At 30.2% G+C, this 17,495-nt stretch overlaps 1 protein-coding gene across 1 annotated transcript; it reads right to left on the bottom strand.

The window, feature by feature from the left end:
* Window positions 1-3,862: 3,862 nt before the first annotated feature.
* Window positions 3,863-4,698, bottom strand: LOC111023397 (glutaredoxin-C1-like). The gene has a single exon (XM_022300822.2). It carries the CDS (start codon window positions 4,606-4,608, stop codon window positions 4,219-4,221), a length of 390 nt encoding a protein of 129 aa, XP_022156514.1. The 5' UTR covers window positions 4,609-4,698; the 3' UTR covers window positions 3,863-4,218.
* Window positions 4,699-17,495: the final 12,797 nt, after the last annotated feature.

Genomic DNA, 17,495 nt, shown 5'->3' with positions numbered 1-17,495 from the left:
CGGTGTTGCGGAGTGTAGGGGAAGGAGGTGGGGAATGTTAGGTGGCGGAAAGCGATTGGTTGGTGAGAATGTATGGAATTGAAGTAGCACGGTTTGAACCGTCCACATTTCTCACGGATTTTACGACGCCCGACCGCCGGTTTTGACCGAACCTCAGCCGGAAAATTTCCCCATTGAACAAAAAAATAATAATAATAACAGAACAAAACAAAACGAAGAAGAAGTTGAATCATACTTTTTCATCTTTGATTTTGTTTGTCTTAAATTTTTTATTTTCGTCTATTTATTTCCTCTATCTATATATATAACTGTTAATGTAACACTCATGTGATATACAAAAATTAGTTTATTGAAATATTATGATATATAGTGCAATTCCAACCGTTTGATGGTTTAAAAAGGATTGAATTAACAAAGTCAACAATAATAATTTATCGATTGGAAGCTTAGAAATATGTTATAGTTATTTAAATTACACAGATTCAATAGACTACTCTTTAAATTTATTGACATATTATAAAATTTTTAATGCTACATGTTGATCACCCATGGAATACAGATGGACTTGTAGAAACATGCATAGTGAAATGGAAGAGCTTTAATGCTCAAATCAATAAGAGTTTGAGGCATTTGTCCGACAGTGAACAATCATAGTCCATATGCAGAGGTCATCTCTGCATTTGTGGCATCAATACGTGGGGCACACTCATCGAACACTTACCACTACATGCAGGATACCTGATGATCGACGAGACTTCTACATTAACGGATGGGTTAAGAGTGATTTTATTGTATACCTCGGCTAGAATTTTTACTAAGGTTGATATTTAAACGAGGATCTGAAGTAGTATTATTCATCGACTTTTAGATATGAGAAATTATACTTTAACTCTCAATAACCTCTCTTCTTCTACCACTTAGAAGTTCAAGGAATACGAATCATTGCATTTAATCATATTCAAGCTATATCAATTACTATAATTTCATGTAGCTGAACGACGCAGGATGTCTTCATCGCTAAGCTATGTTCATGTTAACAACTACCTAGCACTTAATCAGTTAGTAGGTATATTAATAATCGTTTGATGCACATTAAAAAATTTTCGTGTTTTTTAATAACCACGGGATATAGATTTGAGGTTGTTTTGCGACTTATCTCTCTGACGCTCCAATGGTTTAAACCTCCGCATCTTCCAATAATTTCTACCATAAGAGAGCAAAAAATAAATTGGGCCATTGGGCCGAACAAGGCTCTATCCAGGCTTCTCAATGCCCGAGCTACAAAAGTTGGAGGCCCGACAGAGGGCCCAAACAAAATATTTGTTAAATAAAAGGTCATTTGAATTTTTGGAAAAATAGATTTAAAAGCTTTTTTTCCTTTTTTTTTTTTTAATTTTTCTTCTCTTTTTTATGTTTTAGAACGAGATTTAAAAGAACTTGAAAGAAATATTGTGTTGGGCAAAAATAATTAGCACCTCTAGCAATGTACTGCTTTGAAGATATGATTAAATCAACATATTTATTGCAACCAAATGATGAGAACTATCTCAAATTTGTTGGTGACAACCCATCCAAAATTAAAATTTTCATGCAATTAACAAAATAATAATTAACACTCGTACCAATACGAATATGATTGATGGATTAAAGTACATATTATGTCCGATTAGAAGTTCGTGAGTTCGAATTCTCCTTCTTAAAAAAAACTAATTAGCACCTATACTTAAGAATGTAACAAATGAATTTTCTAATAGACGAATTGTATTATACGATGAACTGACATATATGAATGGTTAGTTATTAAAACCTACCTTCCATGTTTGATATAAAAAGTGGGTTGGTTTTATTGATTTACCCATACATAAAATGTTGGTTCTTAATCAAAATTTTCCATTAAAATTTTAACTTAACATCATCATAATTATTGGGGGTAAGTCCAAGCAGGACACGTGTCAGATTTAAAAAACGACAGCAAGACGCGGGAACACAAGCGGTCACCACCATACACTGCGCTAACATGCGGGTGTGTCATTGCCACCACTATATGAAGAGGACGCCGATGACTGCTGCAAATGGAGGCGCCACCCACTATCTGTCGGTGACATACACTCCATCAAAATCTCATACAGCTCAACGCGCCCCTACCACCTCAATCGTCGTCCTTGCTGGTCGGCCATCCACGCCTATAAAAGGGAAGAATTTCCAAGAAAGTAAAAAATCTATCACTAAACTGTTTACTCTATTTTCTTACTTTGATTACTAACTTAAGCATCAGAGTGTATTAAGTAGGACACCACACAGGTGTCGAGTTTTCTGGTTGTAGCCTCATTTGCTCCTGGACACGAACACTCGTACAAGGGACACGTAGACCTCTTCGAAATTCGACGTCAACAGTAATAATTACATTTTTTTTAAAGTACATAGTTTAAATTATTGCAAATAAAAATATTACTAACAATATACTTTTACATAATAATAATTCTTCATTAGGTATCAAATAAACAATATACTTTTACATAATAATAATTCTTCATTAGGTATCAAATAAACAATATACTTTTACATAATAATAATTCTTCATTAGGTATCAACCTTCATGGATTGACATTAGAAATAAATAGCAACCCCATGGGTAAAGTCAAAGATATCTTCCGTATCATCATCCTCATCAAGAATTGAATCTCGCTACATTTTATTTAAATAAAAAAATAAAATACACATTTTAAAGTTGCAATTTAAAGGAAAATAATTTACCATATTATCTATTAATTCGAATAATTAATTTATACAAATATTAAATAAATAATAGTAGTTACTAAAATTAAACCTATACTTCATTCCCATCTCTAAAATTGAATCGGAGGAATAAAGTAGAAGGAATGGACGATCATATCTAATAAAAGTGATAATTATTTTATTTAAAAGTTACTAAATTTAAAAGATTAATCTAACAATATTCCGATTTTATTAAGAGAAATCGGAATAAACTTTAATTAAAATAAAAAAAAGCTATTTTTTTATTAAGAAAAATATGATTTTAAACAAGTGTTTTTAACTTGTATGATTATTTAATCCTGATCATAAATATATCTTAATTAATATGAAAAGTCCAGTAAGTACGGCTCCATAACCATATGCACTATGCAGATTAAAAAAATTAATCTGTTATTTATAAATAGGAAAAAAAACAGTGCAGTGGGCCCCACACATCGTACGGATGTCTCCCACGACCACATAACGGAACAATTCGCCGACCAACACCAAAGACAATAAAACAGCCGCCGGCCGGAATCCGACCACCTCCGAAGCCGCGGCCGCCGCCGGATTTGCGAGTACTTCAACGCCGGCAAAACCAGAAAAATAAGAGCGAGAGAGTTCAGAACGCTGCACAGAAAACTTTGCCATTTAAAATCTTCTTTTAATCTTTTAATTTATTCAATCCACATTTTCAATCTTGACCTCCTGTAATATCATGTTAAATTGGATTAAAGTTAAAATTTTAAAGTTTATAATAAGGTAAGACCATCCTCCGCGTAGCAAGAGAGGAACAATTGAAAGAGGAAGAGAGAAAAGATTTCAAACATCATCATAACCTCTAAGTAGCGACGAAACTTGCACTATATGTTTGTATATAGCTCGTTTTGAGAATACTTTAACATACTACTTATCTCAACTTTGGGAGTTTAATTTTTCTCTTTTGCAGGTAACACCTACATCTCAAAATGCTCTACAAACACACATCTTAGAACATTAAATTTTCAAGCTACACCGTCGGGTATATATATTATCTATTGAGATTGAGAATATGTTGTTTTTTTTTATCAAATATTTCCCTTTTTGGCCATGCAACTATTTTCTCCTATAAGCATTCGAATCCAGATCATTTCCATTTTTTATGCATTGAGAATATATAATTAGCTCACTGGGTTAGAAAGAAACCCACCTCTTGAGCCACAGAGAAGGCAAATAAATTCAAAATGGAAGAAAATTACACTTTTTTTTTCCTTTTTCCAATTTCCTTTTCCAGAGGAGGGAGCTATATAGGCCACTTTCAAGTTATGTGTATTACATAAATTTCCTAGAAATCTCCTCTTCCTCCTTTTTTTTTTCTTACTTGTTTTTTTTCACTTGCATTACTATTGTCAAACTCGAACGTGTATTTCAACCGGTCAAGATATCAGTAACCTTTTAGTAACTGACAGAATTGCTCTTGGAGGTTCAGAGCCAGAGAGCGCCAGCATCTTTGAGGAGGGGGACGAGAGAGCCGTTGATATGGGAGGCCATGACTCTATCCAGGGAGCCAATGAGTTTCCCGCCGATGAAGACGGCGGGGACGGGGGAGGAGCCGCTTCCTATCAGCCTTGTCAAGGCCTTCTCGATCTCCTTCCCTCTCGGGTCCTCGTCGAGCTCGTACACAGTTGGGTTCACTCCCATTCCACAAAAGAGCCTCTTGACAGCGTGGCACATGCAACACGTGCTCACGCTGAATACGACTACCGCGTTCTCCGCCGCCATCCGCTCGATCTGCCGCAGCATGTCGTTGGCCGAAGCTCCGATACGGGAGGAGGAAGAAGATGAAGCGCCGTACTGGTGTGCTTGGTACTGCATTTTCCGGTTGTTGATTGAGAGATAGAGAGAGAGAAGAAGCAAAAAGTGAAGAAGAGGAGTAGAGCGAAAGTGAGTGAGGAGACAAGGATTTGAGGGAATTGTATTTATAGAGGAGACTTTGAGGGAAAGTCCAAACAAAGTTGTAAATTAGTGTTTAAATTCCTTTTTGGTCCCACTGGCGAGAATTTCTTTCATTTTGGTCTATAAATTTTTGTGTCCAAAATATTTAATTAATTAACCAGCAAACTTCTTTTTATTCTCTTTAGAGGCAGAGCAACAAAGGAAAGAGACGAACCATACTTATCCGTCGTACCCATTTTCACGCAATACAACTTTTTAATTAAAAAAACGAAAATAAATCTTTTTGTTTACATTTTAATTAAAATTATAAATCGATTTAATTAGTATATATTTATATTTTACAGTGAAAATTACTATATATATATATATATATATACACACACACACACACACACAACATGTCAAACATAAGCAGGTTCTCCGACACCCTCATCGAGGGTCCTTTTATACATGACACATGATAACAAACTAATATATGCAAAATGTAAAAACTTTAACTTTTCTCCCCAATTTGATGCATTTAGATTTTCATAATGGACAAAATTATATATATTAAAAGTTAGACGGTAGAATTTTGACTCTTAGGTCATTTTTGCTCACTTGTATTTTTTGATTGCAACAAATGAGTAACTTGGCTTAAAATAGGCATATTAAAGTGATGGGCAAGTAATTTTTAGTTCAAAATTATGGGAATTCGAATTTTTTTTTTTTTTTTATCAACGTTGTATGTGTTAATCCTTGAATTATGGTTAGAAAAAGTATAAAAATTAAACCGGGAAAGTGAAAATGTTTAAAAATTGAAGAACTAAAAAAAAGTTGAAAATTCATAAAACTAAAATAAATGGAATTTAAAGTCATAAATTAAGTATTAAAGGATAGTATTGGAATAAAAAAGTCAGTCCACTACACACAGTCGTCAGCCGGACACAGAATAAAATGAAGCGTTTACGTGGCATGATTAAGCTTTCTCTTCTTTTACTATAAATTTTATTTTATTTCTTTCGAATATAATTTTAATCATGATTTCATTTTACAAACTTCAACTTTTTTTTTCCTTTCGAATTATTAAGTCAACTTCTTTACTAATATTAAAAGAGAACTTACCAAAAATAAGTTTGGAATAAACTTTTTAAAATTAAATTTTTTTCTTGTAAATAAAACATCTTATTTTAAAACTATAAAAGCAGTTTAAAGATTCTTAAACGTGCTTTTTAATTATGCTTATTCAAAATATATAACTTAAAAATTGGTTCAAAATATTATGGTAATAAAAAAAGTTTAAATAATATTTTGGTTCATTTTGATCCTTGAACTTCCAAAACGTCTATTTTAATCAATGTATTTAAAAAAAAACAACCTTTTTAATCTAATTATTTTCATTTTTATCTTATTTCTTTTGATCAAGCATAACATTTCACTCCCCAAATTTGTTAAAATGTAGCCATAAATTTGTATTAAAGGATTTTCATTATATATAAAATTTACGTTAAAATTTTGTAAAAAGAGACCAAAATAGTTACTCTTCAATAGGGACTAAATTAGTCAATTTTTAAAACTATAGAACCCAAATAAACATTTTGAAAGTACAATGATGGAATGAACAATTGTTTAAACTTTTTTTATTTTATTTCAACGATCATTTAAACTACAAAAACTAAAATAAACATTTAAACCTTAAAAAAAAAAAAGAAATAACAATGAGTGGAGAATGAATTTTTATGGATCAATCATTTGGAAAAGTGTTAGAGACTGTATTTAGACATTTGTTTGAATCCTCCTTGTCTCAATTGACAAGACCACCTCCCTTTCATAACCATACATTTGAACCCTAATGAAATCCTCAAAATCATACTATAAAAGAGAATAATGAAAAGGGAAAAAACCAATGTACAATTAATTCTGAATTAGATATTTTTAATTAATTATATGATTTGGTGACATTTTGAGTTGATTGGACTTGTATATTGCATGATTTGAATCGGTTCATAGTTCTTAGCTCGTATAGAACCAAGTTGAAATTTTAACGACTTTTAAATGAAATATCACGTTAGATTTGAAAGTACTAGATGTGAAGGGTCACGACACAAAGATCACTTTAATGGATAAAAAATATAATGGGTCGGGTCGATAGGTCAAATACTACTTTATTTCAATCAACCAAACTCAAATAACGTATGACTAGATTAGCTTCATCGTCTAACTGAAGTTATTACTAATTAGGTTTGGTCAACAACATATTTAGAACTTGGAAAAAAAAAATGTGTATAGTAAAAAGTTACCCAATAGTCCTTAATGTTATAGGTAATTCTTATTTTGATTCTAATTACTATTATTATTATTTTTAATTTTCAACTCCTACCCCTAATTAGGGATGGCAACGGGGCGAGGCCATCCCATCTCCGCCCCCGTCCCTTAAATTTTGCGGGCCGGGATGGGGTGGGGATTCCCCGATTGGGAACCCGTCCCCGTTATAATTTTTTTTTAATTTTTAAATTTAATTTTTAATTGTTTTTAAATGAATTTTTGTTATTATTAGTATAAAAAGTGAAAAAAAAAATTGCTAAATGAGGTGTTAGCTTGAGTTTTTTTTAAAAATTAAACGGGATAGGGTCGGGGTCGGGGACGGGGCGGGGGAGGAACCTAATTGGGATCCCTGGCTTGACCCTGTCTCCGGTCAAACCGGGAAATCCCCGACCCGATCGGGTCGGGTACCCGCGGAGATCGGGTCCCGTGGATACTTTTGTCATCCCTATCTTAATGTAATAAAAAATTTCAGTTAGGTTATTTCGTAAAAAAAATGTCAAAATTTATTAACAAAAAGTTGATGTATCATTAAATTGTTGTTTTGTTAACATATTTAGACGACTAGACATATATGTAATACGTATGCTACTTTGACACATAAACTTCCATAAGTAAAATTCAACCTGCCTATCAACACAGTCAATTTCTTCCAACGCAATCTGAACCCAAAATATGTGTCTAAAGATGTTGGTAAAATAATTTTTTAAGGCACATTGATTTATATTAACAAATTTTAACAAATCATTTTCATGAAAGTACTTAATTGAGAATTTTTAATACATGAGGTAAAATCAAGAATTTTAAAAGATCTAAATTGAGAATTACCTAAAAGATAATGGGGAGAACATTTGATATATTTATTTATACCTAAAAAGTATATATATTATTCCAAATGATCCTCCTACGTATCTCCCACAATGGTCATTTACGGCTTCGCTTTTGGTTTCACCCAAAATGCCTCAATAAAGATAATTGTACCATGGATCATGCTCTTCCTTCACCAATGTGAGACTTTGTCTGTATTCCCTTACAAACCCAACAATTCCAATTCTATATTAGCTTCATCACTAAACGTAAGGCCCATTTGATAATGTTTCTATATTTTGGTTCTTATTCGGTCTTTTTCAACTAATGAAAAACATAAATGTGTTTGATTATTAATTTTTGTTTTTTGTTTTTTTTAATTATTGAAAAAAGAAATAGAAACATGTTGGGTAACTATTTAGCATTTCTCATTCTATAAAACTTTGGATAAAAAAAATAATAAATAAAAGTTTTAATCTAAAATTTAATTTTTAAATTAAATATTAAAAAAATTATGTTATATTTATCAGTGATATTCATTATGCAATTTACAAGTCAAGAATGATAAAATAATGTTTTAATTCACGTTTTTGCAAAAAAAAAGCTAGAAATAAAAACCAAAAACAAGAAACTTGACTTTTGAAAACCTTAAACATAAAATACAAATACGAGAAACAATAGCAGTTATCAAACGCTTACATTTCTCAAAAATATAAAACGGGAAGGTTTGGAGAAAAAATCCAAAGATACAAGGGAGAGGAGAGGATGATGAGGAATAAAAGAAGAAAGCATTGTTTTGTTGGCAATGAGGGTAGTGAAGAGATTTAGTTGCATGAATATGCACAAGATTTAGGGATTCCATGGGGTGGGAGATGCTTATATACTTTGGATTTGGGCGGTTCCTTTTCTTAAATCAACTACCGAAATATATTTTCCAAGTTCAATAGGAACGAATATATTGTATATTAAATCGAATCCTTACAATAAATAAATAAATATCCAACAACATTATAAATCAATTAAAGAAACCATTAAATTAGGGTCCGTTTGGTAATGATAACGTTTCTGTTGCATGGACTCAACACCTCATGAGATCAAGAATGATAAAACAATATTTTTATTTATATTTTGGTATAAATTGTAAACGGGAACAAGAAACAAGAAACTTGTTTTTGTTGTTCATAAAATTTCCAGATAACCTTGAGAATGTTTGTAATAAATGAAACAAGGAACATAAATAGTTGTGAAATGTTTGGCTTTATTTACCGGTCCATCCTTAAACTTTCAATTTTATTTCTATGATAAATTACATTATTTTCAAGGTTGAGGAATCAATTGGACCAAAGATTAAAAAGTTCAGGAATATATGAATTAAATTAATCCAATTCATCAGCTTAAGCTTAATTTTAGGTTGAATGATGGTTTATTGGAGATCTTGTGTTCAAATCCATGCGTTGTTGTTTCCTCTCTGTTTATGCAATTTTCCTATTTTGACATCAATTATTTAAAATGACAAGACGTGGTAATATTATTTTGCTACCAAAGCTATAAAGTTTAGGGACTAAAATAGAGACATTTTAGAAGTTCAAAGAATAAATTTAAAAGGTTGGAGACCAAAATAGAATTTAAATATTTTTAAATTAGAAAAAGAGAGAGAGATGCTAGAGAGGGACTATGTCCATCCATCCATCCACATTTGTTATATATGCTTTCTTCAATTAATTTCCACCAAAAGCTATTCCCATTTGCCAACTCTTTCACAAAAATTCTGGTTCTTTGGATATGTTTTTTTATCTGTGTTTTTTTTTTTTGGGTGGTGGGTGGGGATTATTTGGGATATTTCAAATTTTCAAAAATTAAAAAAAAAACAAATAAAGAAATTATTCACTGGGCATTTTTCACAGAGAATTTAACAATATATATATATATATATATATATATATTGAAAAGTTGGTCTTTTAAATGATAGTTTGGATTCTCTATGTTCACTTTATAGCCATTGATTTGATACCATAACTTTGGATGATTGTTATTATAATATTTCATTTTTATAAATTTATATTTTATCAATCACAACCATTTACAATTTATTTTAGCTAAGAGATAGGTTTCATCTTTACACCTAACGTGGATCTGCCAAAAAGTTAACAAAAGATAAGTTCAAAATTAACTTGGATATCTTTCAAAGTTGTTAAGAGATTAAATCAATCCATTTGTTTAAATTTTTAGTTGGATGGGTGATTTAATATAATATTAGAGAATAAAATTATGGTTCATGTATTTTTAATTTTAGTTAATTTTAGTTTCTTTAATATTAAAAAGTAACAATTTTGATTAATTCATTTTCATTTCCATCTTATTTTTTAATCAAAATTTTAGCAGGACATCCCACTAAATTTTTTCAAACGTAACCATAAATTTGTATTAAAGAGTTTACTTTTGATATAAAATTTGAGTTAAAATATTGTCAATAGAAACAAAAATAGTCCCTTTAAAGTACAAAGACTAAACAGACCTTTTGAATTTACAATGACTAATGAACAAAAAGCTAAGTTACAAAAACCATATGAACCAAGGTCGAAAATACAAAAACTATTCTTCAATATCTCAAATATATATTTATATATAATAGAATTTTTTTTTTAGTACAACATGTGGGTGAAGATCGAACTCACAACTTCTTGATTTGAGATATATGTCAATTATCGTTGAATCATGCTCGTTTTAACGTATGTAATAGAATTGATGACCAATTTTTTTTTAATTTTAGTTGACTTTTAAAACATGGAATAGAAATTTGAATTTTTTTCCTCCAAGATTTCAGCGAAATTTAGAAAGTAAACAAGCAAAATAAAAACAACAACAATAAATGGCTGAGAAAAAACTGATGAAATCATTAAAATAAAAAATTACCAAGAGGTCATCAATTAGTTTTAACTTAAATTGTAATAATGACTTTCTTTAATTTAAGTTGTACTTAAAAAAAAAAGACTTCCTTTAATTCTTCAAAAACCCTAATTCTGTTGGATTCGTTTCATAAATTAAAATCATGAATAACAATATCAATATCTCTTAGTCATAAAAATATATCAATTATCACTAAGTTAAACTCATTTTGACAATAAAATATAATTGATAATGCACTTAATATATAATAAAAGATGTGTGTATATTTTTAATTAGTTCTGTTATGTCAAATTAATTATAAATTGAATTTTATTAGTTATTTCAAATTAATTATAAACTGAAATCATAATATTTAATTCTTTCAATAAAATGGGCCCAAAAATTCTCTACTAGTTCCATTATTTATGAGTATATTGAATGTGTGAATATTAATTATTTGATTAAAAAGGAAAGAAAATAACATACATATATAATCTTCCTATTCTTAGTACTCTTCCTTGGATTAAAGGTTTTGATGTAATATATATATATATATATATATAATACCTTTTACTTATGATTGAGCATAATGTATATATATAAAAAGCAACCTTTATACAATCTCATCAATTTTTATAAGAACAGTACGTTGAATTATTATAAAAAAAAAACAAATTTGTATTACCTCCACTTGATGTACTTAAAAAAAAATAAAATCATAAATAATAATTTTTAAAAAGACAACATATCTATAGAATATTATTATGCATATATATAGATCAAGACGGATAACTTGAGAATACTCAAACTTATTAAGCTTTTTATCTGTAACGTGGGGATGAAGTGAAATATTTGTTCAACATATATTAAGATTTTTTTTATTTGTTATAAAAACTAGTTAGGAGTGAAATTAGAGCTTGCTACGTGGCTCTCTTGCCAAAGGACACATGTTCATACTTAAGTTCGAAAACGAATAGAACGAGAAGAGATTGATAAACTTGCCTCCAGATTACCCAGTGGGAGTCTAGCTAGGTACTGAGACCTCGGGATGCAAATACCACAAGCGAAAACTGTTAGGTACGGAGGGCTGAGATGACAGGACAATGTTTCCCATAGCTCTTTTACATAAAACGAGGTCACTAGCTTCCTCGCAAAGGTATGCAACCTAATCAAGTTCGCTCGACACCAACTCAAACAACTAATTGCTAACTTAAATTTCACGGTATACATGGTCGAATACCACACCGGTGCAAGGTTCTAAGGGCAGGTAATATCAGCTTAGCCACCTCGAATCTAAAACTAATTTATCACCTCGTCCAGAATCCTACATCAACAAAAACAATATCAAAATTTGCATGGTTTTAAGCTAGGACGAACTCGAATCAACTACCTTAAAACGAGTTCAAAAACTTCATATAAAAACCTTTGGGTGAAAATAATATTTTGATCAAAACTAGTATATATGAAAAATAATAATAATCTTTCTTGGTTGATTAATTATATAAACTTGTCTCTTTGGATGGAGATTCTCGTTTTACATTTTCTTTTTCCTTTTAAACGTTTAAACAGAGATGAGATGCTTGTACATGTTATAGTATTTCCTTTGAATAGTCAAATTATCTTATGATATGCATATTTACATATTTTTTTTAAAGAAATTATAAAATCATAAAAATAGGAAGAAGGAAAAAGAAAACAACCTTTCTTGTCCTTTGAAATTTGAGGGAAGTTTTTATTTCTTTTCGGGTTTCAGAATTTTACATTTTTGGTCTCTAAGATTTGATATATATTTTTTATTTAGTATTTAAAATTTAAAATTTTACATATTTTACCTAATGCTCCATTTTGATCCTTAAAATAACATGTGTGTTTACTTCAATTTAATTTCAAATATATCAAATCACCCTTTTGTTAAGTCACTTGATGTCTTTGTTACCTTTATAAAGAACAAAAATGGAGCATTATTGAAATCTTATGGACAAGAAAAAAAAATTTGTAACTTAATTATGCAGATAAAAACTTATCTCAAATCTTACCAACCAAACGAGTAAGATTTTTGAAGTTAAGGACTAATGAAAAATTTATCTCAAATTCAAGTACAAAAAAACTATTTTTCCCAAAATTTTAAAAAGGTTGGCGAGGTTAACTAAGTTCAATTAAAATTTTAATCCCTAAATTTTCAATATTATATTTAACAGGTATTTAAATTTAGAAGTGTTAGTAAATATAAATTCTTAAATTAAAGTTAATTTCAATTTTGTGTTTATCCTAAACTTCAAGGGAAAAAAAATTCAATTGCACTCTCATGAACATCATTTTAATTTTAATAAGTCTTTTGTGAGTACACAACACGTGAGGGCAGAGATTTCAACCCAACAACCTTTTGATCGGAAATTATTGAAGAATCTTCAAAGTTTTCGACTTTGAGCTTGTTGAAGAACTTCGACTAGGTGATGAAGTTCTTAGGATTGTAGCTTGATGAAGTTCTTTGACTTGTTGAAGTTTTTCAACCCTTAGCTTGTGTAGAGTTCTTTAGCTTATTGTTTGACAAAGATCGATAAGATCCAATTTTGAAGCCTCATAGCATTCAAATCTTCGAGTTTTCAAATGTTCAACTCTTCAACTCAAATCGGCTCTAGATACTCAGCCTAGCTCTGAATACTCTAATGGTTCAGAGTCCAAATCCTTCTTAATGTTGTAAATGAGATGTGGCCTTCGATCCTCAAAGTACTAGTAGGTCTTAGACTCTTATATCATATAAGTCTTTCTTCCCATAAGCTTAATGGATTTTAGTCCAATCCCTACCTAGGTTGATGTTATCATATTGTCACAAGAAAGACAACGTGGGTTTAATGGATTTTAATAACCGATGTAAATTTGCAGAAAACTATAGTTAAAACTTAAAACTTCGATAGTTAAATTTTTAAAAAATTTATCAAGTAAAATATTGTGTTGAAATGACGTATAGTAGCAGGGATTTAAATTTACAATATTTTGATCGAAGATATATACTTTAATTTTTTAAAATATGTTTAAATTAGCGATAAATTTTTTAGCCTACAAAGACCAAGCTGATTTTTAAATCGGATATCCTTGGACGATGGGGATTGAAAGTGACCGTCACGCATTGGACAGAGCGTGGGCCAAACCACGCCTTCAAACACCGATACCGCCGCTCCTTTTTGTCTGGAAATTATCCTCTGCGTCAAATTTTCGCTGCTGTTGGATACTGTCGGAGAATCATGGCCATTGGATGTTGACCAGAACAACGCCGAGTTGCCACGTGTTGTAAAAGCACATATTTTCTCGAGTTTCGCGCGCAGGTGATTACGTTCCCTCGTCTTTTTAGGCGTGACGACAGTTTTCATTGGCAATATTCAGTAAAAAAAGTTAAAAAAGAAAACGACACGTCGTCTGAAGAGAAGTTCAAAGGTATTTGCGGAGCAAATATTTGACCAGTTCAATAAACAACGTGGGGATGTAAATTTAAATTCAGTTTAAGCTCTCCCAATTTGTAAATTTTAAAATTGACTGATATTAAATTTACCTGACGTATGCTTTAAGTGAATTAGCGAAAAATTAAATGATTAAAAGAATATTTGAAGAATAAAATTTTTTAAAAATTGATGGAATTTTCAAGTTTTCTATTACGTTTTTCCTTTTCAAAATTTCTATCAATTTACTAAACATTAGACATGAATTTATCTTCAACTAATATTCATTGACAATGAGGGACTAGATTGAAAAAGATAAGAAAATAATAGTGAAACTTAAAAATATATATTAAATAATCGAAATTAAATTGAAAAAAATCACAATTATTAAGTATTAAAATATATGTTTAATGAATTTAAAATGGAGGTACTGTAAATAGAAAGGGTGGGATTCATAGAGGGTGCAGCTTTTGACACGTACGAAGCCGCCCTTTTGAGTTGTCGTCCCACGCACCCACTCCATTCACTAAAGCTGGCGACATGACGGCTTCTAAGTTTCCTTTTTTACTTTTCCAAACTTACCCTCCTCTACCATTCTTCTTTTCCATATTTTATTGTACACACGTTAAGATACGAAGATATCCCAACCGGTTAATGCACTACTTTAGGACTAAGGAATATAATAGAAATCTTCGAATACACATTTTTAATTTTATTTTGAATAGTTTAGTGAGTGAATTGTTATGTTAAAATTTTTATCGAGATAAATGAGATAAAAATAAATATGAACAAAATCAAAATGATAATTTTTTAAAAGTATATAAATTCAAATTGAAAATACATTGACAAAAATAGACACTTTAAGATTATAGGGACCAATATAGTATTTAAATATATATATTTATTTAATGTATATTTTTTTGGTTCTTATAAAGTCAAAATTGATCGGTGATTGGAACATGTATACGCCAATAACCATTAACGTTTCCACCCCTATTTTCTATTATCACACTATTATAAAACATTGATGTTTCATAAATAAGTTACAATTTGGTTGGATTATTTTGTTTTGATCTTTGAAGGTAAATGATTATTTTTCATTCTTTAAACTTTCAAATTATTTCATTTTATTATATGAATTGTTCAATTATCTAGATGAAGTTTAAAATCGCAATCATTAATGGTTCTTATTAACTATTTAACAAATTGATAATATGACTTGGAAGACGTGTATTAATGAGTTAACATAAGCGGACCACATAAGTTGACTAAGACAATTATTAGGTTGTCAGATATAAAGTGAGTGAAGGATAAAAAAAATTAAAATGATTATTATTTAAACTTTCAGGAATAAAATATACACTTTAAAATTTTAAGGTTCAATAATTATTTTTTAAAATCTCACGATTTAAAAGGTAAAATGAAATAAATTTAAAAATTGGGGGCTAAAATGAAATTAGAAAAGAAAAAAGTGAGGGCTTTAGGAGCCTACTTGAGCCCAATGAGCCCACAGTTATGGTTTGGGCTTTCATTTGGGCCTTGGCGAAATGGCGGCTTGAAATTGGAGAAAAGTCAAATTTTACCTTTGTGAAAATTCAATAATTGTGTGCATTCAACACGCTAAACTTTAATAAGTCATTTACCTTGAAAGTCAATATATTAATTGAAAACAAGGTCAACTAATAATCAATTAAAATTAAAACATACTTGAACTTGTCATTATTATGTTGTTGCTAGTCCTTTCAAAATATATATATATATGTATGGCTAGTAAATATCTTTATTTTTTGTTTTGGATCTTCCAAATCATTCACGAGGGATATCTGAATTTTTTTTTTTAAGATTTATCTTTGGAGTAACATTTCTTTTAAGATTTATCACTGAAGTTGAATATTTCATTTAAGAATTGTTTTTAATCCATTTGTAGGAATCCACAGAAGAGGTGTGGTTATCAATGATAATTTAACAAAAAAAATGGAAAAGAAATGAAAAATAAGAAATAGAGACAGTAAATAATATAAAAGGAGCCCCCGTCAAACTTGGACTTGGGCAAATTGAATAATTTGGAGTTGTTAATGATCAAGTGCTTGATCTACACATATCATATAATCATAGCCGTATTTGTTATTTTTTAGAATTAATTATTTCGTAAAATGCCACTTAGTAAACGTTAGTCAATAGTCTTAAATAATTTTTTACGTTTGTTTCATAATGCGTTTAAATTAATTAAAAGAGCAAACAAAAAAAAATTATTGATTTAGGGTAGTTGGTTTGAAATTTTAAAGGTTTAGATTTCGAGTATAATTTCAAATTTATTTTAATGGTTTAAATGTTTTAATTCAAAAATCTCACAAAGCACTCCAATTATTACCCTTTGACTTGTTTCTGTGTATGTGTTGGGTTGGGTCGAATTAGATTACGGGTGTGTACGGATTGAGTTGGGTCGAGTTAGGAGAGGTTTTGGGACTAATCTGAATTTTCGGGTTGACCATGTATAGGAACTATCGGGGTTGAATGAAATGGTCAACCCAACCAATTTTGGGTCGTCGGTTTGTGTGTGTGTTTTTAATTATCACGGCGGCGATGAGGAGTTAGGATTAAAATTTAATGGACCGTTGAGATTAAGATACAAAAGGAAGGGCAATGATTAACACTAAATGGACGGTTGACATTGAAGATAAAAGTATCATTATATATATAATTAAAAAAATAAACATATATGCATAACTTCGGGTTAGGTTGGGTTGAACCGATTTTTTAAAGGTTGAACTCGAGACCCGACCCAACCCGATCGGGGTTGGAAAATCACAACCAAACCCAACTCAATGCTTCATCGACGGTTTGAGTTGCGTTCGTCAGGTTTTTTGAACACCCTTATACACGACAATGACAAGTTTTTTTAAGTAGAATAATATGTGGGGTGAAGTTCGAACTCACAACCTTTTGATCGAAGATTTATACATTGATCGATTGAATTAGGCTTAGATTAGCACAAAATGAATTAACACTTTTTTTTAATACAATATGGGAGGTGGGGGATGAACTCATGACCATTTGGTCGATATAGATACCTTAACCTATTAAACTATACTCAAGCTGACAATATTTCTTAATAATTCTGCGCAATTGTATTTAGAAACAAATAAAATATAGGTAAAACTGTAGAGACCATATTTAACCATCTGAAACTATAATCCAAAGTCATATGGCTTAAATTGACTTCGATTAGAAAAAAAAAAGACTAAGTTGATATTTTAATTTTAAAAAAATAACCAATAAGAAGAGTGACTAGTATTTATATAATTGTTAAACATCATTTTTTGTTGTTATCTAATAGTTTCTGAAACTAATTATGATTAATTAAAATGGGATGGACAT

This window comes from Momordica charantia (assembly GCF_013281855.1).
Source record: "Momordica charantia cultivar OHB3-1 chromosome 8 unlocalized genomic scaffold, Mcharantia_2.0 BLBB01000008.1, whole genome shotgun sequence".
Taxonomy (NCBI): Eukaryota; Viridiplantae; Streptophyta; class Magnoliopsida; order Cucurbitales; family Cucurbitaceae; genus Momordica; species Momordica charantia.
Note: the sequence above shows the minus strand (reverse complement) of the source record. Positions and strands in the feature narration are given on the sequence as shown.